The 25,884-nt window shown below is 33.4% G+C and overlaps 2 protein-coding genes across 2 annotated transcripts; one reads left to right on the forward strand and one right to left on the reverse strand.

The window, feature by feature from the left end:
* Nucleotides 1-16,393: 16,393 nt before the first annotated feature.
* Nucleotides 16,394-18,483, reverse strand: LOC107469391 (uncharacterized). Its single transcript, XM_016088776.1, has 3 exons — nucleotides 18,159-18,483; nucleotides 16,645-17,637; nucleotides 16,394-16,551 (listed from the first exon to the last, which is right to left on the reverse strand). The coding sequence occupies exons 1-3, from the start codon at nucleotides 18,481-18,483 to the stop codon at nucleotides 16,394-16,396; spliced, it is 1,476 nt and encodes a 491-aa protein (XP_015944262.1).
* A 1,523-nt stretch (nucleotides 18,484-20,006) lies between these two features.
* LOC107469395 (ferritin-3, chloroplastic) lies at nucleotides 20,007-22,743 on the forward strand. Its single transcript, XM_016088778.3, has 7 exons — nucleotides 20,007-20,454; nucleotides 20,699-20,782; nucleotides 20,870-20,930; nucleotides 21,042-21,129; nucleotides 21,867-21,928; nucleotides 22,067-22,132; nucleotides 22,340-22,743. Exons 1-7 carry the CDS (start codon nucleotides 20,144-20,146, stop codon nucleotides 22,454-22,456), a joined length of 789 nt encoding a protein of 262 aa, XP_015944264.1. The 5' UTR covers nucleotides 20,007-20,143; the 3' UTR covers nucleotides 22,457-22,743.
* The last annotated feature ends 3,141 nt before the right edge of the window (nucleotides 22,744-25,884 follow it).

Below are 25,884 nucleotides of genomic sequence, written 5' to 3' on the forward strand. Positions count from 1 at the left end.
TTTTCCGATGCATGATCTATTTTAATTCTATTTTTTTATTTTGTTTTTTTATTTTTTAATTCATGTCATGTATACTACTAACTATAATAATCAAAATTGGGGTTGAATAATGGTGTTAGGTGACAAAAATGGATAAAAAATTGGTTAGAGTGATTCAAGGCTCAATAAAAGTGGTAACAATTTATAACCACCTTCCAAAGAAATTAGCCAAGGTTGTTTATGTTTTAGGCTTAAAGGTTTCACCAAATTATAAAAGAAGAGAAATTGGATCAAGTCTAGTGATGAAGCTAGAAGAATGGTTCAATTCCAATAATGTTGACTATGCATACATGGCCACAGAAAAAGACAATGCCTCAAAAAAGATCTTTATAAAAAAATCTACTTACACCAAGCTTAAAACACCATCAATATTAGTGTTAATTAGTAACTATATAGCCACATGTAAACCTCTATAGAAGTACTATAATGTGCCATTTATAAAGAAATTGTTGTAGGAATGTCGTGGTTTTTTTATTGTTCAGTTTGTTTAGAAACCACTATACTCTATAACAATTTATGTTCAATCTGAAATTCAGCATATCCTTTCGCAATTTTTATAGAAATATAAAAATTACATTTTTGTCTACAATGTTTACCAATTGAATTCTGATAATATTGATTTCCAAACATTTGGATTAGATAACTTATTATTATTATTATTATTATTATTATTATTAGTCCTAGTATCAACTGGATTCCATCATGTTTCATGAATAGGTGAATCGAGGGAACATTCTGCATTGTTGATTGCTTTGGTGGAGCGATAGAGTCCTAAAACCCAAACGCTTCACCTTCTAGTCGGCGAAGTGACTATCACTCTAAATGGCGTCACACATATGCTTAGCCTGCCGATTAATGGAAACCCCGTGACTGGCAGAATGGATAGCAGTCATGAGTTCTTGGTGGATAACTAGTTAGCAATTTTTGGTAGGCAGCCCGGTCCCAACGATCACACGTTGGGAAAAGTAAACCTAACATGGGTTCAGCAATGCAGAGACACTGAATCATTAGACACCCAAGAGTTGATCGAGCAGTATGTCTGAGCTCACATATTTCTCTTGCTTGGAACTATTGTGTTTCCAAACAAGTCGACTACTTTTGCCAACTCAAAGTGGTTACCTCTTCTTTGAGATTTTCATCAAATTCAACTTTACAGTTAGTGGACAGCTAGTCTGGCACATTTATACAGGTCGTTGTGTTGTGCATTGCAATACAACTGTAAAGAGATGGACTAACCACTTATTCTACTTTTTGTTTGGGCATGGGAGCGTATGTCGTGGATGGCAACCGTTCCTTGCAGTGAGCTTCTAGTAGGTGGCGTTCCAATTGAGCAATAGTAATGGTTATCGTCGTTATTATTATTATTATTATTATTATTATTATTATTATTATTATTATTATTATTATTATTATCATGATCATCAATGTAAACCAATTTAGGTGAAGTCATTGGCGCCGACAAAAAAGGTTATAGTCAAATGTCTATGGGGCAATTTAGGCAACAACTAGATGACATGGGTGTGAATGATGTATGTTTTAATTATTGATGTGCAGTTTGTGTGGAAGCCATACATGGGAGTTATGGTTCCTGAGGGTCATCGTATTATTATTATCCTTGCATCTGTTAGTGTGCTCCATAAGGTCTCCGTTGGTGTCATTCGAGCGTATAGAATGGCACCCAGCAAATTGAATAAGACGCCAATCGGTCTTGCACAACTTCCAACAAAAGAAGAATTCCAAATTAGACAAGATCATTGTAAGCGTTAACTGGAACACAGTGCCATGACTGGAGGGAAAGGAATAGAGTTTGGGTCGATATGTGGAATTTTGGTCACTATAATGTCATCCAAATAGGAGACACAATTGTCGACTTTCACCCTCTCCCGATGTACTATAAGTGGTACATAACAGTATGGCAATCACCTAAGGATGTCAGATAGCATTGTGCCTGCAGACCTTGAGGTGAATCAACCACAGCCATACCCCGCGCCACCACCTGGACCTCAGCACCCATTTTCAGGTTATGAGCAACAACACCCCTTTCTGAGTTATGAGCAATGACACCTATTTTCTCCTTATGAGCAACAATATCAGATACTGGTTTATGGGAAATAGTATCAAATACCAGCTTATATGCAACAGTATGCGGTACCAGCTTATGTGCAATAGGAACTAATTCCAGGTTATGAGCAACAGTATCAGGAACCTGTTTCAGAACCACAACCACAACCACAACCATGACTACAACCATAACCACAACCGCCAGCAGAGCCATATATACCACAAATGGTAATTCCAACAGAAGGCCAATTTAGTCTGTTGAACCCATTTGGTAACATTAGTTTGTCTCGAGTATTGAGAGGGACCAATGTATTCTTTCATTTATCTAGACAAAGGCATGCTGCTTCTGAATCATCTGTTGGTTGTAGCTCCATCTCAGCTCAATCTAGTGACCACCGCGTATCTTTGAACCTAGGGCTGCACATAAATTGGATAATATCCACATACCCACGGTAATTATCCGCATCTGATCCGAATTTCGCGGATATTATCCGATCCGCACTATGGTAGGATCGGATCGCGGATTTGACAGTGATACCCACGGATCCGATTTGCAGATCCGCACATCATATGAATAGCTAATGTAATGTGACCTAACCCTAAATCCCTAATGTTACGTTACGGTGCTCCTCTTTCACTCTCTGGACTCTCCTCTCTCACTCTTTGGACTCTCATCTCAGTCTCAGACTCTCAAACTCTGGCTCTCTCTCTCTTCTCTGACCGGCTCTACCTCGCTCTATCACCAGCGTTCGCTGTCTATCACCGTCTCCTAAGGTCATCATTTCTTCCAGGCTTCACCTGCATGGTTGTCGCCTCCTCCATCGACGCGGTGGACGGCGGTCGCGTTCTCCATATGCATTCTCCATAGGTCGTGTTCTTCACTGGTGCAACGCTCACGGTCGGTGGTCTCCTCTAGTGGTGCAGTCACCTCCTCTAGTGGTGAGGTCGTCTCCTCTAGCGGCTTCGTCTTCTCTTTCATCGGCGGTGGTTGTCTCCCCAAGCAGCTTCGTGAATCTGTCAAAGTCAGACCAGCCCTCCTTCGTCTCCATCATTTTCGCTCTTCAACTCATCAGGTATTATAGGTAATTTAATTTTTTTAAATTAAAAATTATTTGTACACAAATGCTTATAGATTAAAGTACTTGAATTATTGTGTTATACTGTTATTGTGTAATAAACTCTGTAAATTTGAATGGTTTATTCAACTGTGAACAGATATGGCACTGAGGGTTTATATGGTTTAATTGTTTGAAAATTAAGATGGTTTATTTAATTGTAGTCATATGGCACTAATGGTCTGTTGTCTGTAAACTGATATAATGATATGGTTTACTTAATTGTAGGATTGTGTTGGAAAATTAGAATGGCTGATAAACAAGCGCTTACTAACAATGCAAGTGGGTCTGAAGTTGGGAGCATTCCTACTCTATCAAGTGTTGTTGGATCTACACCAGAAGAATCAACAAGAGGAGGAGATACAAATACCAATCCAGCTTCAAGTGATGTTCCTTCTTTGGCGACAGCAGCACAATCTAGCCAGTCAGGTAAAAAAAAGTCTAATAAACCCCCTTCTATTGTTTGGGATCACTTCAAAAAAAATGATGAGGAAACTAAGGCTCAATATAAACATTGTTTGAAATGGTTACAATGTCATAGTCGTAGGGATGGGACCTCTAACCTAAAAAAACATATTGGAACTTGTGCGAAGAACCCAGAAAATCATGTTGATAAAAATAGAAAACTCTTGTGTTCACAAATTCTAATTTAGAAGAACCACCAATATTAAAGGCAGTAGACTTTAATCAAGATCGGTGAAGGCTTGCACTTTGTAAGATGGTGATAATTGATGAGCTTCCATTTAGGTTTGTGAAAAATACTGCTTTTAGGGGCTTTTGTGGTGAAATGCAACCTCAATTTAAGATTCCAAGTCGTATGATAGTTGCTAGGGATTGTATGCAGTTGTATGTAGAGGAAAAAACCAAACTTAAGTCTCTTTTGGAGCTAAATCATCAGATGGTTTCTTTAAATACTGATACTTGGATGTCTGTTCAAAACATGAACTATATGTATGTAACAGCTCATTATATTGATGATGAGTGGGCATTGAATAAGAAGATCTTGTCTTTTAATTTGATTGTTGATTATACTGGTGTCACCATAGGAAAAGCTTTAGAGAAATGTTTAAAAGATTGGGGTATTCGAAAACTTTGTACTGTAACTGTGGATAATGCTAGTGCAAACTTTGTTGCTGTGAATACTTCGGTTAAAATCATGCGAGAATGGAATAGTTGTACTATGTTGGGTGGGGAATTCGTTCATTTAAGATGTGCTGCTCATATTTTAAATTTGACTGTTTGTGATGGTTTAAAAGATCTACAGTCATCTATTGCTAGGATTAGAACTTCTTGTAAGTTTGTGAAGTCATCTCCGTCTAGGTTAGCAACCTTTAGGAGGTGTGCACATGAGGCAAACATTACGAGTCGACAAATGATTATTCTTGATGTGCCAACGAGGTGGAATTCTACTTATATGATGTTGGAAGTGGCCAAAAAATTTGAAAAGGCATTTGCTCGTCTTGCTAGGGAAGATGCTCATTTTGAAAGATACCTTGAAGATGATGAGGGGGCCTCTAGTGATGAAGATTGGAGTAGAGCTTGTATCTTTATACATTTTTTACAACTTTTCTATCATGCAATGATTTCATTCTCTAGTTCTTTGAATGTCACTTCAAATGATTTTTTCCATGTATTGCGTAAGATTTTATGCACTTTGAACAAATGGATTATGAGTGATGATTTAGTGTTGAATGGAATGGCATCAACGATGAAGGCTAAATTTGATAAGTATTGGGATGATTCTGATCATTCTTATACTTCTACTCCTTTGACTTCAGTGAACAAGCTATCTCTGAACTATCTATTACTTGTTGTTGTTTATGTTGATCTGCGGTATAAATTGGAATATATTCAGTTTACTTTGTCTGAGATGTATGGTCAAGGTGAGAAATCTTCAAGGATCTTTAGAAAATTAAAGGATATCATTGCTGAATTGTTTGAGCAATATAGCATATGGAATCTGCGACCCCTTGAAGACACTCAAGATGCTAGTATTTCTTCGGATACTACACCAAATCCTAGTGTAGAGATGAGTGAGAATGATAGTATTACGATTGAAGATCCTATGAGCAAGTGGAAGCAAACTCAAAGGATAAAACTAAGTGAGTTAAAGAAAAATGAAATGGATAGGTATTTAGAAGATGAAGTGGCCGAAGATTTTAGTGGATTTGATATATTGAGATGGTAAAGAGGAAAGACTTTGAGGCATCGTGTTCTCTCTTGCATGGCTAGAGATATATTAGCTATTCCTGTTTCTACTATGGCATCTGAGTCAGTTTTTAGCACGGGAGGTCATGTCCTTGACTCTTATCGCAGTTATTTAGTCCCACCACTATAGAGGCGTTAATTTGCACTCAAAATTGGTTGAATTCTGCTAAGATATTCGTTGAGCTTGATGAAGGAGATGCCGCTGTTGATTCAGGTATATAATGAATTGGTTCATTTATATTTTATTAATTATTATTCATCTTTTGTCTTTCATTTTAGAGCATTGACATACCATGACATATTTTGTTATTGTTGAATTGAATAAAATTTTTTGGTGTTACTAGTGTCGGAGATCCTGAAGTTCAAAGTGGAATGCAATTTCATCAACCATCTTAGGTATTTAATAGTGCTTGTATTGAAATATAATAATTTATTATTCTAACATGTTTTACTAATTTTTCTCACTTGTTATTTCTTAATAGGAATGAATGCTTGCTGATATAGTGTCAATTGAAAGACTAGAAGAGACATGTCAATTGGAACTTGCTGAGTTGCTGTTTTAGTTTTTTTTAGTATGCTGAGATTGCTGTTTTAGTATGATTTAGTGTATTGAATTGCTGAGTTGCTGTTTTAGTATGTTTTAGTATGTTAAATTACAGATTTAGTGTGTTGTTTCACTAAGTGTTGTCATGAATTTTATGATATTTTATTTTTAATTTTTAATTTTTAATTTTATGATATTTATGGACATTTTTTGCAAAAACAACCAAAAATAGGGTCTTAAAACAAATTTTTTATTATACGAATATATCCGATATCCGATCTGATGGGAGCAATGCAGATCGGATAGAATGTTAGCCTATATCCGATCTGATCCGATCCGTGTGCAGCCCTATTTGAACCACCACGTGCTTCTGAACCTCCACGTGCTTCCAAACCACCGCGTGCTTCTCAACCACCGCATACAAAATTCTTTGATTTAAACGAATATGCGCAGGAGGAAGAGGGGTTCGGAGATGATGATATGTTGCATGAGTATTATTGTGGTGGAGAGAATACTCAGAACATGAGTGCTTCCGGTATTTATGACACCGGTAGAGACAGCGGGCCGGATGCTGGTGCTTTTGAGGCTTGTGGGGAGTGGTGGACTTAGTGGTCAGGATACGGGTGCTTCTGAGGGTCATCCATATAATCTATGGACAGCATTCGCTCCCCCAAAGAAATACACCCCCATCATATTATTTAAAAAAAGCGAAGAAGTTGATTTAGAAGAAATAGCCTATTGCACGTTTCTTTGTATTATTGTCTTTATTATTGTACATTTCTTTCTATTGTTGTCTTTATTATTGTATATTTGATTTTATCTTTGGACGTTTCCTTTTATTCTTGTCTTTATTGTTGTACGTTTGATTTTATATTTAGACATTTCTGTTTGTTCTTATCTTTATTATTGTAAGTTTGATTTTGTTTTATTTTAACGCATACATAAAAAAGTGCACATGCTTAAATGTGTAAAAAAATTACATAAAAGAGTTAACATGTATAAATACATAAAAAATTTGACATGCATAAATACATATACTTGTCAATCAAGATGCTGGTTGGTACAACATGCAAGAACGTGGCGACATGGAAGCTGCTTGACCTGAAAATGACGGTATCGCAATATCGTTGCGCAAGATTAACAGTGTATATAGAACCGTCTCGCATTTCATGAATCTCAAACATCCCATTGTGCCTGTTGAACCGGTTCACAACTATGTTTCCTGCATGTCAAAAACTTTCTTCAACTCATTGGGTGGCAAATTTCAAATACATGAATCCGTTACGAATGCGCTCATGAGCCTCGACACTCTTCTGAGTAAACAATTCGTTTAGCCAATAGAAAGTAGATCAAATAATGGCAATCATAGGAAGGTTGCGGGTACCCTTAAGATAAAATTTATATACTCTACCAAATTCGTCACCATATGACCCTAACAATGACCCCCATCAAATGCCAACACCCATTTTTCAACAGCGATCTCATCGCACCGTTGAGTATATGCCTCATCGCACTCTTTAAGCCTTTAGTAGTTTTTATTGTACTCCTACTCCGTCCTAGATTAGGCTATAAAGCAAACCATGTTATCATAAATAGACACCAAAAATCACTAAGAATAGAACTATAATAGCAAATTCAAATACCTATGTTAACCACGAGTTTATACAAGTGTGGAGCCTTAAACCTCCTTAAAAAACTGGATCCAATGTGCCTGATGTAGAACATGTGCCATGCTTTTGGCGGTGCGCCATTACTATGAGCTACTACTGCATCGATGGAGTTATGGCGATCAGATAATGCCCACGCCATCTTAAGTAACAACATATTTTTGCAAATTAATAAGGAGAAACTCCTACACATTTGCTGTCTCACCTTCCACGATGGCAAAAGCAATCGGCACAATATTTTGTTTGCCATCTTGTGCAACTGTAACTAAAAGTGCACCTTTATATTTTCCATAAAGGTGTGTGCCATCAACCTGCACCAATGACTTGCAGTGTCTAAATACTGTAATACATGGATAGAAGCTCCAAAACACTCGATGGAAAACTTTGACACCATTCACTTCCTCACTCTCATGTCAAACAAGTAGAGTTTTTATTTGAACACGAGATCTTGGCATCTTGGCGCATATTATTTTTAACCACACTAGTAGAGTCTGGTAAGAAACTACTTAATCACCAAAAACTTTTGAAATGGACTTTCACTTTGTCAACCAAGCCTTGCGGTAACTTACAATATAGTTAAACCTAGATTGAACTTCTGCAATAATAGATTTTACCTTTATCAATGGGTCTACCTCAATCAATGGCTTGATAGCATCTGCAATTGTGTTTGAGTCCAATTTATCATGATCTTGTGAAATCGTCCCACGGTGCATGCGTGTTTGTCATTGAGTCTCCTAATCTCCCAACAACTTTTCTTTTGGATCAAGCTAGCTCGGATAAGCCAATCGCATCCTATACCATACCTCTTGTATTTTGCATAGAATTTCTACAGCTCTAACTCATACAATATGTAATCAACTCCTCTAGAGATAGTGTAACTTTTGATTGCAGAGATTATCGACTTTGTAGAACCAAATTCCATTTCGATACTAAACTCACCATCTTCCACCACAACATTGCCTTCACCTATTAAATGTGAACCACTATTAGTCGGTCAAGGCTAAATAAAGAAATGGTAATGGTAACCTTAATTAATAAGCATAACATACCCAAATTTGCATACTCAGGAAATTTTGGAGCATGTATGGTTGCGAGATCCAGGGTTCGCATAAAAGACGAAACACCAAAGAGGTGCTGCTTGACAACTGCATCTACTTCATTTTGCACCGCCAGCTTACCTGCCTCGTCTTTGTCATCGACTTCGTAGTTGGCTTTGAATTTTACTTCACTGTCATTGTTATCTTCTTCCCAATCTATATCTCCGAGTTCATCCATATTCACCTCCTCGCCAATCGCGTCCAGCCCCAAATGTTGTTCAAACCCAATGTTCAATTCCATCATTGGCACATGAAATCGGGTTTGTTGATGAATATAGAACAATTTTTGTATACATGCGGCATCAGTGATGGACATTATTTGAAATTGTATTAGCCCACCAAATACTTGTACAAGAATCCTGTATAAAATGTTGTTTACTCTCTTTGAAATATGACTTTGTATATTCTCACAAAGACCATTTCACAATTCTACAAAACTCATGGTGCATGGAATAGCAAATAAAAAAGAACATTCACAAATAAAAGTCACTCTCTTGTATGTGTTTGGTAAGATCTCACCATTATAATATATTCGCAAATTTGTAATACTTCCATAGCCTCAATCTCACCTCATCCAATTTTTGACACTATTAATTGTGTCGAAAAAAAATCACAAGTACAAAAGAGAGATAAATGGTAATGATATTTATAGGAAAGACTCTCAAGATAAAATATTTTATTTAATCAAAATGCAACCTGCGTTTACAAAGCGCAACCTGTGTTTTGCAGGTTTTATAATAAAAAAGATTAATATTACAAAACGCAGGTACGTTTTGTGAAGTTCAAAATGAAAAAAAAAATGAAAAGGGTAAATCGCGACCTGCATTTTCTAGGTTGCATGTTAAAATAATATTAAAACGCTAATTGCAACATGCGTTTTGCAAGATTAAAATTTAAAAAAAATATGAAATTAAATCGCATACTACGTCTTGTAATGATATCATAATAACAGTGTAAATAATTTATATACATCTATTTTATTGTGTAGTACCAATATTTTTTGGAGAGTGTTACCATAAATATACAAATGATATAAATTTATGAATATTTTAATTTGTGGTTCTTTGGAGCACTACGTGAAAACTAATGTGGGGGTCTCTATTAACAAGTTACTAAATTTTTTATATTAGACCGTGACTTTATAACTGTCATTAGTAGGGTGTAAGTTATCGAATCGAACCGAAATTTACCGCGAAATCGAACCAAAATTTACAACAATCGAATGAAAAGTCGAAAAAACTAATTTTTTTGGTCTTTTTCAAATTAAACCGATCAGTTCGGCTCTGTTTTTGGTTGGTTTAGAGAAAACCAAACCAAATCAAGAAATGGGTTCAGAAATGCTTGTTTTTACAAATTTTCCCTTTAACCTGATAACCAAACCTCCAAATCCCTAACTTAGCACTCAGCGCAGCCACAACCCCACAACACAATCCATCAGTAAACTCATTTCCATCTTTCTCCTCCATGCCTGAGACTCTGAGAGGATGAGAGCCACAACTCACAATGTCGTCTTCTGAGGTTAGTAACTTGGTTTTTTCACAATTTGTTGTAAGTTATTAGATGTTCTTATTGCTGGTCTATTTGAATTTTGAAATATGTTACTGTTGTTGTTTGTATGACCGATATGATCCACACAATCATAACCATACGATACTGTATGTGTTTTAGATTTAAAGTTTTCAACTACCATTCTTATTTATCCTTATTTTCATTAAAAGCTCTGATAATGAGAAGAGGAATCAACGAAGTAACAACAACGAATTGAAGAAGCTTGCTACCAATATATATCATCGTTGACTTGACTTGACTTCACTTGCCTCTTTGTATATATATACTTCTCATCACAATTTTAATTATAAATCCACTTGATTTAATTTGTTAAATTTTTACTTCTTTATATTATATCAACAAAGATTCCAATTCTGAATATTAACTCATATAACCAAAATAAAAAAATTTGGCGGTTACAGAGGTTTTTTTTCCTACTTAGTTGCTGCCCGGCCACTTGAATCCTAATTACATTTTCTTTTCGATTAAATTTCAAGACTGGTTTTGTCTCCCTGATCTTTGGTTTTTTCACAATTTGTTGCATATTATTAGATGTTCTTGTTGCTGAATTAATTTGTTGGATTAATTTGTTGTTGTTTCATAAACTTATAGTATGCTTCACAATTTGTTACTTTGCATAAATGCTGAAAATAATATTTTTAAATAAAAGCGAACCAAACCGAATTGATTACATTCCTAGTCATTAGTCTTCTTGAAACATGGTCTATTTTTGAAACTAATAATTTTATTTATTTTACATTTAAATTAGTACTAATCAAATTTTTTTATTAAAGTGCTGATTTTTCATTCACCCTAAAGATGTTGAAAAAATAAATGGAAGTAACTTAAGAAAAAAATAAAAAAAGAATATTATTCTTATAGCAAATACTTTTGATATTTATGTTAAAATAAGATTATTATTAACTAATTATGTTTTAGCAAAATAAAAAGAGTTCATGTAATGATTATCACAAAATACTAATATCAAAATAATGTATATTATAAAAAATGTATACACGTTAATATTTAGAATGTTTTATATAAATAAAATAAATATTTATTTATCAAAATATATAATTTTCAAATACATCGATTATATATAATAAATGCACAAATTTCAGACAATGTGCATGTGAGATAAGTAAGATTTGAAATTGACCAAATTTCGATTTCACCTGTAATGTATAATTAGGACTATGAAGATACGGAGATATCAATTGACTGAACGAGATGTGACACATCATTGAGGCATTGAATTTTTTGAATTGGTGCTATATTTTTTGAGTTTATTTTAAAAAAAATATTTTTTATTGTTTAGTTATATTACAATAATTTTAAGTTAAATAGATCAGAATAAAAACAAAATAATTTTAGGACATTTTAGGTTAGTTAGTGTTCCGAAGTATTACCTAAAAATGAAATTAATTTGGACCTAGACGTGAGGTCCAAATGCTTTGGGGTGAGAGTTTCGACTTGTTCACTAGAAAGACGGTTTATCCAACGTCCTCGCCTAGACGATAGTGAAGAATGCCTGTAAGAGATTTTGATGCCTAAGTCAACAAAAGTTTATGTAGATTTTAAGGACTGCAGGTTGTGGCAGACTCGTATCTTAGTCTGTCCAACCATGTGGATGAGGTCAAACAAATTAGACTCGTTTCTGTTGGATCGAGTTGCTAGTTGGTGGCCCAATTTATGAACTTGGCTCTGTAGTGTCAAATCTGGGCCACGAACTAGCAACTAGGTCCAACAGAAACGAGTCTAATTCGTTTCACCTCATCCACATGGTTAGACCGACTAAGATACGAGTCTGCCACAACCTACACTCCTTTAAAACATGCGTAAACTTTTGTTGACTTAGGCATCAAAATTTCTTGCAGGCATTTTTCACTACTGTTCAGGCGAGGACGTCGAATAAACCACCTTTCTAGTGAACAAGTCGAAACTCTCACCCCAAAGCATTTGGACCTCACGTCCAGGTCTAAATTAACTTTGTTTTTAAGTAACACCTTGAAGCACTAACTAACCTGAAATGCCCTAAAATTATTTTGTTTTTATTCTGATCTATTTAAATTAAAATTATTGTAATATAACTAAATAATCTAAACAATAAATGTAATAACCAGAAAAATATGCAAATAAATAAATAAGTAAGATAGTGGAGACCACTCCTAGATATTTTTCTTCTTCCTCTAGCCTTAGCCACACACTAACATTTCTCACTCACCTTACCCCTCACTATCTTTCAACCCCACACAACAAGAGAAGAAACAGCATGGAGAAGAGAGAGAGAGATCAAGCGGAAGAGAGAAAGAGAGACGCGGAGGAGAAGGAAGCGCGCAACAGAGACGAGGGGGAAGGCTTCGTCCTCACTATTGTCGTTCACCATCGTCGCTCGTGGAGTCAAGCGGAGTTGTCGTCGTCATCGCGGTTGCAGATTTGGGGCTTCGAAGAGAGAGGAGTTCGTGGAGAGAGAGAAATGTGAAGGAGGAGGAACCATCCGCTGTTACCGTCGCCGTCGCCGCCGTTGAGGCTCGCTATCGCCGTTTGGGTGAACCTGAACCAAGCCATCGTCCTTGCTGCCAGAGCTGTTGGTACCGCTGGAGCTGAACCGTTTCTGTCACTATTCCGGTCCAACTTTTTTCCTGATTCTGCTATAGCATTCATATCCTATTTTATCACCATTTAATCTACCTTGTCTTTCTTTTAATTCGATTTTAGTTCTGCTCTGTTTTGGATTCCCAGAATTATCGCCAGCTCCACCTTGTCGTTGCCATCGGTCCAAATTCTGCGCTCATTCGTTCCATTCTTTTTCAATCCTCCTCACCTTGAATTTGTCGCTCCGAGTTCAGTATCTTCAGTCCCTTTGGGACTAAGTTGTGAGTAAGCTTTACGTTTATAATTGTTTTGTTTTGCGTTTATAATTATTTTAATATACAGTACTTTGAACTTATGGTTATACTTACAAAGATTATTATCAAAATTACTATCAAAGGATTTTAATTTGACTTGAATAATCGATTTATTAAAACTAAATATTTATTCTTTTTAATCTCATTTTAATATGCACATAAGACTATATGTTTTATGAGAGTATCTATGTTTGATGAAGTTTTATATTATATTCAAATATTTGATTTTACTCGAATATATACTTTTTGAAGCATTGAAGTATTTGTTGGTCCTCACTTATTTTAAAATTGTGAAAAATATTTGAAATGCCTTAAGATTGAGAAAATATGATTGAAAAAAATTTGGATGAAAAAATATTATTTGATTTGATTTGATACCTCATATATTTGAAAGACTGAAGAATTTGTTATATTTGAAATTATATGTTTTGAATTGGTTTGGGAGGCTCGTATTAGAAAACCGTAGTTAACGGCATTTATGACGTTAACTTAGATGCATCTAACTCAGACCTCAGCTAGCAGGGGCGTCGCTAGCCTAACATGTAGACCACACATTAATTTGGATTTGTTATTCTACTGTTAAGACACACAAGAGGAATGGGCTACTCATAGAGATGGAGCCATCTAAGTGTGAACTTTTGATTTGATTTCTGTATGAGAACTTCCTTATTGATTCATTTATTCATATAAATTATTATTTTTTAACTAAAATTATTTTTATAATAATATTTATATAATCTCATGTGAATTATAGATATATTGTTTAGTCATTGGGTTGCAAAACTTACTTTGTTTTTTTTTAAAATATTTTTCAGAAATAAATACTTGATTATGTGAGTCTTTCTATTCAAGAGTAATGATATGCAATGGATACATATTCTTTGTGAAGTTCTTAGACGTTATCTGCTTCATATGTCACTGGCAGGATCCATCCATATTTATTTATTTTATCTTTTGTTTAAAAACATGTAATTATTTATTCTAGAAACGGTAAATTTATTAAAAATATTTGTAACCTTCTTATTTATATTATATTCGAATCTGTTAGGTTTGTTAGGATACTATTTTTTCTGAACGCGAGTCATAACTTATTTTAAGCTGTGACAATAAAAAACATTTTTTTCTAAAATAAGCTAAAAAAATATAACACCAATCCCAAAAATTCAGTGCCTCGATGATGTGTCACATCTCGTTCAATCGGTTGATATCTTTGTATTTTGCATAGTCTAAATTACACATTAAAAGTGCAATCGAAATCTGTTCAATTCCAAATCTTACTTATTTCAGACACATCATTTAAAATTTATATATTTATTATGCATAATCGATGTATTCATCTATTTGAGAATTATATATATTAATAAATAAATATTTATTTTATTTATATAAAGCATTCTAAAATTTAACGTGTATATATTTTTTATAATACACATTATTTTAATATTAGTATTTTGTGCACTTTTTAATTTCTATATGGATCAAACGGGTGTGCTTTACTGGATTATGGGAACCGGGAGGGGTTAACAAGGATGTGGTGTCAGGCCTTTCAGAAATCGGACCGTGCGACAATGGTTTCGCAAAATGGAGGGTCCGATTTGGCGCCTAGAAAACGGATGGTCCGTTTTGTTGCATGGTGGCCACGCGTCGAGCAGTTGTTGCTCCCCAGAGAGGTTGCCCCACAGACGAAAGTGATGGATGCATTAAGGAGTCTCACCCACCATCCGAGTTATTTCATTCAGCTATCATTTTGAACCTTAAAACTCCATAGTTGTGCTTTCTTCCTCTGCTGCTGGTGGGTTTGCATGGTGAAGAAGAAAACAAAATGCCAAAAAAAATAAATCTAAACATGTTGATCGCTCTGAACTTCATATAATGCACTATCTTAGTCATTCTGAATATGTAAGTTTATTTTAATTTTTTTATTTAAATTTTATTATTATAAATATTATTGTTAAAATTTAATTATTGTTATTATTGTTAAGATCTGAACTTAGAATTAAACATAGAATGGTTAGGACTATTTCTAATAATTTTCTTTAAATTTTTCATGATTTTCGGATATAAAAAAATTATTGTTAGTATGTTCATTATTATTATTGTTAGTGTGTTGACGGTATGAACATTGTAGGACGGGGTTATGTTGCAGTTTCAAAAAAAAAAAACGCAATAGTTTATTTTTATTTTTTTAAAATTTTTTATTATAATTATTATTATAATTCTGAAAGAAGGAAAAATATGAAAATATGTAGAAAATAAAGTAGAAAATGTTAACGGAATTGTTATTAATTTTTGTATAAAAAAACTTTTTTTTTGAAAAATTTGATAAATATTTAATTATTTATAATTATTAGAACATTAAATATTATTGTGGCCTTGCAAATGTTAACGGAATTGTTATTAATTTTTGTATAAATAAATTTTTTTTTGAAAAATTTGATAAATATTTAATTATTTATAATTATTAGAACATTAAATATTATTGTTGTGGCCTTGCAAACTGGAATAAATAAAAAGAAAACCGAATGGTTATTATTAATTTTTAAAAGTGTGCTACTTTATTCGTAGTTAATTGTAATTATCGTTCTTAGGTAGTTAATTATTATTGTTATTAGAATATATTTTAAGAAGGAAATGACAGAATTTATTAATATTTTTGGAAATTTAGTTATAGTTATAGTTATAGTTATAATTAATAAATAATTGATATTACAAATGATAATAATGTTAAGATTTGATTAGGAAATTCTTTTCCATATCGCAAATAGATAAACAAATACAACATCTCAAGTTTACTAATTTTGTTAAGATTTCATTAGGAATGTATATATATGTATTATGAATCTATTTTTATCTACTCATTAGTTAATGTTATTAATAATTAATTGACTGAAGCACCAATTATTTGTTTTAGTCGAATTATGTTAAAAAATCTATGACACTGGTTTTGAAGTAATATTTGTTATTGAGTTAGATGGGCAGATTTTGTTAATGAGTGGCCGTAGCTTAAAAAATGTTGTCCTCTTGTAGTAAGTAATATAATAATAGTAGTTAATGAGATGACTAATAATTTATTATGTTTCTTGTAGAAATTAAGAATGTTGACCTGTGATCATCCAGTTCCGCCAAATTGGTACAACGATCGAGTGGAGGAGTATTTACGAGTTACTGGATTTTATCATGCATCTCAAATTGGTGTCGTACAGAATCAGAAAGCACTCGTCATATGACCCCATCGATAACCACCGTCAAAAGCCAACGCATACTGTTCTCGGGGGATTCTGTTTAACCAGTCAGTGTATGCCTCGCCTCGTTCTCGTAAACGCTGGTAACGCACCTCGTACTCCCGTACCGTCCTCGAATATCCTGAAGGATAAAAAAAAAATTGAAACAAAAGAGGTAAACACACTTATTGAAGATAACTCTGTTACAAAATTAATTAGCTATAGTGAGAGGTACCTATGTTGATGACCAGTTTCTGCAAGTACGGCGCCTTGAATTTTCTCAGAAAGTTCGACTCTATATGCCTGATACAAAACATATGAAAAGCTCTAGGAGGTGACCAAGCCCCGTTACTCCTTTCCACAGTTGCATTTATGGATTCGTGACGGTCAGATATCAGTCCCACACCATCCCGAGTGACAACATGCTGACGAAGGTTACTTAGAAAAAAGTGCCACGCATCTGAAGTCTCTCCCTCCACAATCGCAAACGCAATTGGGACGATATTGTTGTTGCCATCCTGTGACACTGCCACTAGTAGACAACCCTTGTACTTTCCGTACAAGTGAGTCCCATCTACCTGGACAACTGGCTTACAATGTCTGAATGCTCTAATGCAGGGGTAATAACTCCAAAAGACACGATGCAACACCCGAATATCAGTCACCAACTCATCGCCTTGATATGCAGGCATAGTCTCAAAATGAACAACAGCTGACGGCTCCTTGTGACACATGGCCTCAAACCAAATAGGCAACGCTTCGTATGATGCTTCCCAGCCTCCAAATATTTTTTCCACTGCCTTTTGCTTAGCCAACCATGCTTTCCGATAACTAACAGTGTAGTTGAACTTCGATTGTACCTCTGCTATAATCGACTTTACCTTTAAGGCGGGGTCAGCCTCAACCAACGGCTTAATTGCTTCTGCAATTGTGCTCGAATCCAGCTTCGAATGATCCTGAGAAATTGTGGCTCTGGTACATGTGTGACTGCCATTATACCTCCTTATAACCCAACAGTACTTCCGGCTGATCATGCTAACCCGGATAACCCAATCACACCCTGACCCATACTGTGTACACTTCGCATAAAATGTCAATGGCTCAGATTCATACACCCGGTAGTCTACGCATCTTCGAATAGTATACTCTTTTATCGCTTTAATAACAGCTTCCCTGGAACTGAATTCCATCCCAACGGCAAATTCACCATCTGCGACAAGAGGAATTCCTGCCACCACGACAACCATAAAACCAATTTTAGAAACACAAATATTTAAACATTCAAAAATTAAGCTAAAACATTTTTCACTGCATCAATTATGATCAAAACCTCCAAAATAATTGTATTTAACTAATTTACTAAATAAATACTAATTTATATTCAACAAACCGGCAAACACATACTAAATTTAATTTAACTAATATGCTACTTTACCATTATATACTATTAAATACTAATTTATATTAACATAATTGACAAATTCACTAATAAATATTAGTAAATACGAATTTATATTTACTTAATTAACAAAATTACCTCATAAGTACTAACAGATATTTAATAAATTAACTTCATAACGAATAAATTTTAATTTATACTCAACTAATACAATAACTCCCAACTAAATTTCCTATCTTAAAGTTAAATACACAAACTGGTGAACAAAATTAAATACTTGGTCCAACTAACTATCAATATATATTAATAAATAATTTCAATCCTTCTTATGAGTTTGGAGAATTACGTACCTGAACTGATATAATCTGGGAACTCCGGAACATGCATGGCTTCCAAATCCAAAACTCGCATGAATGATGGCTTCTCAAACGGCACATTGTTTGTCAGTGCAGTTGCCACGTCAGACACATCCGGAGCTATAGCTCCCTCACCTGCAACCCCATCTCCATCTGGACCAACAAATTCATAGTTGCTTTCGAACTCCTTTTCACTGTCACTATTGTAATCTTCCCGTAAAATATTCTGGTCGGCCTCAGATTGCTCAAACTCAACATACAGCTCGATGAACAAGAGTTGACTCCGATTTTCAATATACATGGAAAACATTTCTTGCATGCTCGCTTCGTCCGTTACATATTTCGTTTGAAACTGGACGAATCCACCAAACACTTGTATAGGATATCTATACAGAATACAAGATATTCTTCTTGCCCTCTGAGAATTAATCTGTTCACAGATCACACCTTTGAGCTCTTCAAATGAGATTGTGAAAGAATCACAACATCTAATGGATTTTCACAAACAAATCTGACTCCTTCAGATGTTTGTAACAAAATCTGACCAAAATAATACACCTTTAATAATACTCTGTCACTCATTTCTCTCAATCACATTAACAAACTCATAAACTTTGGTTTTGGCTTTTTAACTATCATGCGAAACTAGTAAAGGATACAGGAACTAAGAACCAGACTAAAGAGACGTTGAAGAAGAAGAATAAGAGGATGCGAGTTGTTCTTAGGGTCAGATCCGGTTTCACCAACTTTTATTTACAGCCCGAACGAAATCGGACCATGCGATTACGTGTTTTGCATTCAAAAAATTAATAAAAAAAACATATCGGACCCTCCGATTTCTTAAGCCAACAAAAAAAATTTTTCCCCTCCATCAACTCGGACCCTACAATTTACATCATCTGGATTCACAGCATCTCTTTCCTTCACAAATCGGACCTACCGATTTGCTGTGCCAAAATTGAAATTCAAACAACTCGGACGGTCCGAGTTGTTGGGCCCAAAAGTAATGAAAAAGCTGCCCCACATCCTTGTATTGCACCTCAATGCCTCCATATCCGGAGAAAGCACACACAAAACCACCGTATCAAAAAAATTGAGCCTATTTTGTGATAATCATTACATGAACTCTTTTTATTTTACTAAAATATAATTAGTTAATAATAATAATCTTATTTTAACATAAATATCAAAAGTATTTGCTATAAGAATAATATTATTATTTTGTTTTTATTTTTTTCTTAAGTTACTTCTATTTATATTTTCAGTCTTTTTAGGGCGAAATAAAAAATTAGCACTTTTAATAAAAAAATTGATTAATATTAATTTAAATATAAAATAAATAAAAATATTAGTTCTTAAACTAACGACAATTATAGTTACGGTCTAATAAAAAATATTTAGTAACTTCCTAATAGAGATTTGCACACTAATTTCTACGAGGTATTCCCAAGAATCACAAATTAAAATATTCGTAAATCTGTATTATTTTGTATCATTTGCATCTTTACCCTAACACTCCCCATACTTTTTGATACGTAAAAAAATTAACCACATTGTGTAAAAAATTAAATTTCTTATGCGTTAGGCATTCCGAAAAATAAAATATTTAATAATTTAAATGAAAAAAAAGTCCTATACTCTTGACTATTGAAACCCGAAGAAAGAAAACTCGAGATATTTCAGTTTCAGCGAATAAGCTGGAGAATCTCCCGGAAGACCACGAGGTCACCACGCGCCAACGCCAATCATCGAATCGTAACCGTCCAAGTGTCATAAAATCCAATGGCTGAGCCTTCTCGATCCCCTCCATTTCAGTCCCTTTCTCCACATCTCGATCACTCACACCTTCACCACACAAACACGCACAACACACACTCTCTCCCTCCATTAATATCTCTTTCCATTTCTCCATTCTTCATTTCTCTGTTCCCCTTTCTTTCAATCAAGATTCAAGAAACAAAAAAGAAACCGTAACGAAAATGCTTCTGAGAGCTGCACCTTCTTCTTGTTTCCCTTCCTTTTCTCCCCTCAACGGTGGCGGTGACCAGCTGGTCCCTCTCTTTTCTTCTGTTTCGACGTTGACTTCTTCTTCTTCGGGGAAGAGTGGTTTGGTTGTTATGTGTGCTGCGACGAAGGGAGGCTCTAACAGCAAGCCGTTAAGCGGCGTCGTTTTCGAGCCGTTTGAAGAGGTGAAGAAGGAGCTCGACCTTGTCCCTACCTTACCTCAAGTTTCCCTCGCCAGACAGAAGTTCGTCGATCAGTGTGAAGCCGCCATTAATGAACAGATCAAGTGCGTTCTCCTACCTCTTCTCCTTTATCTTTTCTCCTTATTTTAGATAAATTTGTTTTAAATATTTAATTAGTTGCTATTAATTCCAAATATAAATTTAGAAAAAAGTGTAAAAATAAATTATTACTGTTATGTTTGGTAGGCTTTTATTTTATTTTATTTTATTTTTATTCTGATTTTTTGGTTGCTGTTGTTGTTATTATTAGGTATTTATTTATTTGTTTGTTTATTTCTGTTTATGCAGTGTGGAGTACAATGTGTCATACGTTTACCATGCGATGTTTGCTTACTTCGATAGGGATAACGTGGCGCTGAGGGGTCTTGCCAAGTAATGATTGTGATTTCGATTTTGAATGAATAGTGGAGTCTGTTTATTTTGTTATAGAAGATTTGATGATTGTGGTGCTGATTGCAGGTTTTTCAAGGAATCAAGTGCAGAGGAAAGGGAGCACGCTGAGAAATTGATGGAGTACCAGGTATAAATTACCTTCGATTGAATTCAAGAATGCAAGTTTTTTGGTTCTGTATTTGGAAAAGTGATGTTGAGTTCTTGTTATTTATATCTGTTGTTATCGTGATCTTTTCAGAATAAAAGGGGTGGAAGAGTGACGTTGCAATCTATAGTGATGCCACTCTCTGAGTTTGATCATGTGGAAAAGGGGGATGCACTTTATGGTTAGTGTTTCTAGTCACTTTTTACATTCTTTTCCTTCAATTTTTACGTGCTCTGTAATTGATAATAAATGAAGCTGTTCCCTATGTTGGATATGGATGATTTTAGTGGATTGAGCTTTGAATTTTACTATTGGACAACATTCCAAGATTCTGTATAACAGATTCATAATGAAATGCGGAAGATTTGTGGCAACTCCTCAATTTCGTGATTTCCATTTTGTTGTTCTTCATGTCTAGTTTCGAGCATGATCATCTACGTGAAGTATTTTATGATTAAAGCGAATTCTGATTGCATATTGCATTTATCTTATATGGATATGTTTAAGGAAAAATTACACTAACCTTCTCTAAGGTCGGGTCAAATTTACCATGATTCTCCTCTAGTTGTCTATGCTACACTAACCTTCACTAAATCCCTTTTCGAGAAAGGTTAATGTTATGCTTATGGAGGTAGTTAATATGACATTTCACCAAATACAAGGTCATTGTAATATTATCTAAACGTTAGCTGATGCCTGATGTCAATGTTTGCTTTTATAAATTGAGGGGAATCACGATGAATTTACATAACTGTTTTGTAATATGTTTAATTACTTCTGTTTAGAAGTACATTATTTCTTACCAACACATGATGGAAGCATTATTCAAAGTTTCTACTTTTTCCAGTGAACATCTCTTGTGAGTTCTCCATGTGTTTGTCACTAAATATATTTTTTGCTTGCTTGTTTTTGTTGCAGCAATGGAACTTGCTCTGTCATTGGAGAAGCTAACAAACGAGAAGCTCCTTAATTTGCACAGTGTATGATAAATGATCTTATTTTTGGATTTGTGGCATTTATCCTCTTCCATTAATCTCATTTATGTTTAATTCTAATGTTATAAAATAGGAAATTCCTTTCTTTCCTAACGTTATGCTTTTGTGCTTCTTGCTTCACAGGTTGCCTCTAAGAACAATGACGTGCAGTTGGCAGATTTCATTGAAAGCGAGTTCTTGGGTGAACAGGTATATTATACTCCCTTCGTTTTCTTTGATTTATTACGTCACTTTGTGTACATTCTCAGATCAGTGTATCTAGATAGTGGATACAATTTTGTATTGGTATTGGAAGCAGAAGGGTTTCACATAATTACATCTTATGCGTTGCAATTAAGCCACTGTCAATACAAACTATGCGTTTCTTATTTGTGTTTTCTTTTGTGTTTTTGGCAGGTGGAAGCCATTAAGAAAATATCAGAGTATGTTGCTCAGCTCAGAAGAGTTGGCAAAGGACATGGTGTGTGGCACTTTGATCAGATGCTGCTCCATGGAGATGGAGTTGCTGCTTGAAGATATTACACTGTTATGATATCTAGTTCGTTGAGGCACTTTCAAGTCTTTTAGCTATCTAGAGTTGAAAAGAAAAGTTGCATTATATCTGGTCATGGTTTTCTTGTGGTTTAAATAGTGCTTTGTAGTGGACCCATGATATGATATTTTTGTCTGTCAATTTGAGTTGTGGCTATGGATGGAGCCAAAGGGGTTATTGACCAAATGCTAGATAAAATTGCTTCGACTTTGACATTATGATGCTAGCGGACCCAACATTAATATAGTAATCGATTACTTCTCTTTAAGCTGACATTTAGAAATTTAATGTGTCTGGATCTATTTGGATACTGTTCTATTTTAGGAGCACTCGTTGGGATATAATTCTTTGAACTTTTAAGATATTTTCAGGAACATTTGTTAATGTTACTGTTAATAAAAAGAATGAAATATTTTATTTTTAAAAATAAGAGGTTTTGTTAGCAACATCTTTGTATTAAGTATGTAAGGATAAGAAATGTAGTGATTACTAATTAGAACATTCAGCTAACGGAGAATTAGTAGAGAATTCAAATGAAATCTATTAGCGATGTATTATATATCATTAAAATCGATTTTTTTTTATTAATAGCTAACATGACATGTTCTAAAAAGTATTTTTTAATTTATTTTATTTGATTCATTTAAATGCGGTAACTAATTAATTATTTATTTAATTTAATTGAATAAATATTTAATTATTTAATATTGTATTTGACCATATTAGTTATAACTAATTAATTACATTAATTATTTGAACTAGAATAAATAAATTAATTTTGTATTAATTTGTATTAATTTTTTTGTTTTATATATTGTACTTAATGGTTTTAAAGAAGTGCTACACGTACAAGTCGTTTTAATTTACAAGTCATACAAATTGGGCCAAATTCAACAAAAATAACACTCACCCATATGAGCGTGTTAACACGCGCTACTCAACCGTTTTCATAAGCTCACTCACTATTATGAAAGATGCTTTTCCTTTCTTGATCAAAGCCACAACTGTCATTTTTTCTTCGCGTTCCTTCTCCTCCTCCTTCTTCTTTGTGTTTATTCTCCTTTTTCTTCACGTGTTTCATCTTCATCGTAGTTCTTTTATTACTGTTATTGTTGCTGCATTTTTTCCCTCCTCTTTCTATTGATTTTGCAACATTATGTATTTTTTTTGTTTGATTTTTTTCTCCCAAGAAAAATTATGAGAATATGAAATAAGAAAATAAAGAAGAAGAAGCAGCAGAAGATGAGGGAGAGGAAGAGGAAGAATTTTGAATTATGCAGAACTTATCAGCACACATACACCGAAAATTCTTAAACAATATACCTAAATATCTTCGTGTTACACCTAAATTTGCTGCAAATACAGAAAAATATTTTCTCTAATGCTGCATTTTTCCTTCTTTTATTCCTTATATCTTTCTTTCTTTTAGTTGAATAAATGTAAGTTCATCCTCTTCCAAGTAATTTTGTATCATTATGTGTTTCATCTTCTTCTTTGTTTGATTTTTTTTTTGTTTTTATTATTGTTAAAAGAGTAAAATAAGAAGAAACTTGAGAAGATAAAATAAGAAAAAAAGATGAATAAGAAAAAAAAGATGATGATGATGATGATGATGAAAAAGAAGAAGAAGCAGCAGTAGAAGATGAAGAAGAGGGAGAAGAAGAATTTTGAATTATGTAGAATTTATCAGCACATATACACCGAAATTCTTAAAGAATACACTCAAATGACTTCATGTTACACCCAAATATCTTCGTATTACACCCAAATTTGCTGTAAATACAGAAAAATATTTTCTTTAATGCAGAATTTTTTACATTACATTCAATTCAAACTATCAACGATGAAACATTATTCACCTACAGTCATAAACTTCTAACAAAAAATTAACTTGAATGAACCACACGCCAGCTACTTGATTGGATTCAAAACAATAATCAATTTCGTTTTGGTTTAATTGACAATCTGAACTTAAATTATTCATTATCTAATGAAAAAAGAAGAAGAAAGAGGAGGAAGAGGAGGAGGTGTTGGTGACAACGATAACGAGAGGGAAAAATAACAAAGAAGAAGAAGATGTGCAACAAAAAGAAGAAGAAGAAGAAGAACGTGTAGTAACGACACGAAGAAAAATGTATGCGCATGAATATAAATGACTTGTATGACTTGTATGGGAAAAACGCTTGTACGTGGAGAATAATTCATAGTTTTAAGAGTGTCATAATTAATTATTTATTTTATTTGATTGAGATAAATATTAAATTATCTAATATTTTTTAACCAAATTAATTATAACTAATCAATTATATTAATTATTTGATTTGATTGGAATAATTTACTATTTTTTATTTTCTTTCTTGATCTTAAATATTTTGATTTTAAATTTCAGATTTTTATTTATTGTTTATATTTTTTATTTTAGTATCAAATCTAATATTTTTATCAATATTTTTTTGTAATTTATTGTCTAATAGTTATATTCCCACCATCAATTATATGATCGTGAATATTTTTTTAATTTAAAAAAAAACATAATTTCATTCCTTCCTTTTTTGTTTTATATATTCTTGTATTTCATAACTTGTTCACGATAAAAATTATATATGCTAGAAGAGAATCTCATTTTTTTATTAATTACTCTTTCATTCGAGAATAATTTTTTTCTTCTATGATGCATTATTTCTATTTTTTTAATAAGTTATAAAATATTATTATTCGTTATTATACTTTATCTCTTTTATTTCAATTAATTTAGCACAACTCTTTACATGTCGAGTCTTCTCAATGTTAAAATTATATTTCTTAGGTGCTTAATTTTATTTTTACTTTGAGAGATTGAATGATGAAATAACATCCATGAAGGATGTTGTGTGTCTTCTTTTTCGTTTTTTTGACTTACCTCCCGTTTTGTAGGGATTATGAGTAACTATATACAATGGTACATTGGTGTTTATGCATGAAAGAGAAGTATAAATTACATCTTATCTTCTCTTAATAAAATTTTTATTATCCATTTTAAAAAAAATATTGTAATTACTTTGGACTAATACATCTATCATTGTTGTGAACAACTGTAAAATTTTAAAAAATTTATAATTATTTGATGGTTATTTTATTTAGTCTAATCTATTAGTTCTTTTAATCGAATATTACTTTAAATTTATGTTGGATTCAAACATTATACCAAAAGACATTTAAAAGGGTGTAATTCTTCTTAATTAAAGAATAGATAAATTTATATGCTTTTTATACAATGGCTAACACCTTGGATTAAGATAAAGAAATAGATTGAAGAATTAAATAAAAAAATTATCATTTTAAAAGAGTTTGAAGATAATGCACTTGAATATTGGATAACTTTTTATTGTATTTGTTTTTATTATTTTATATTTCACTATTTTTTGTTTGA

Source organism: Arachis duranensis, chromosome 10, assembly GCF_000817695.3.
Source record: "Arachis duranensis cultivar V14167 chromosome 10, aradu.V14167.gnm2.J7QH, whole genome shotgun sequence".
Lineage (NCBI taxonomy): Eukaryota > Viridiplantae > Streptophyta > Magnoliopsida > Fabales > Fabaceae > Arachis > Arachis duranensis.

Coding starts and splice junctions, on each gene's coding strand:
- LOC107469391 (XM_016088776.1), bottom strand. CDS start 18,483: ATGCAAGAAATGTTTTCCATGTATATTGAAAATCGGAGTCAACTCTTG. Junction 17,638..18,158: donor CCCAGATTATATCAGTTCAG/GTACGTAATTCT, acceptor TCGTGGTGGCAG/GAATTCCTCTTGTCGCAGAT. Junction 16,552..16,644: donor GAAACTGGTCATCAACATAG/GTACCTCTCACT, acceptor TTTATCCTTCAG/GATATTCGAGGACGGTACGG.
- LOC107469395 (XM_016088778.3), top strand. CDS start 20,144: ATGCTTCTGAGAGCTGCACCTTCTTCTTGTTTCCCTTCCTTTTCTCCC. Junction 21,929..22,066: donor AGCTCCTTAATTTGCACAGT/GTATGATAAATG, acceptor CTTGCTTCACAG/GTTGCCTCTAAGAACAATGA. Junction 22,133..22,339: donor GCGAGTTCTTGGGTGAACAG/GTATATTATACT, acceptor TGTTTTTGGCAG/GTGGAAGCCATTAAGAAAAT.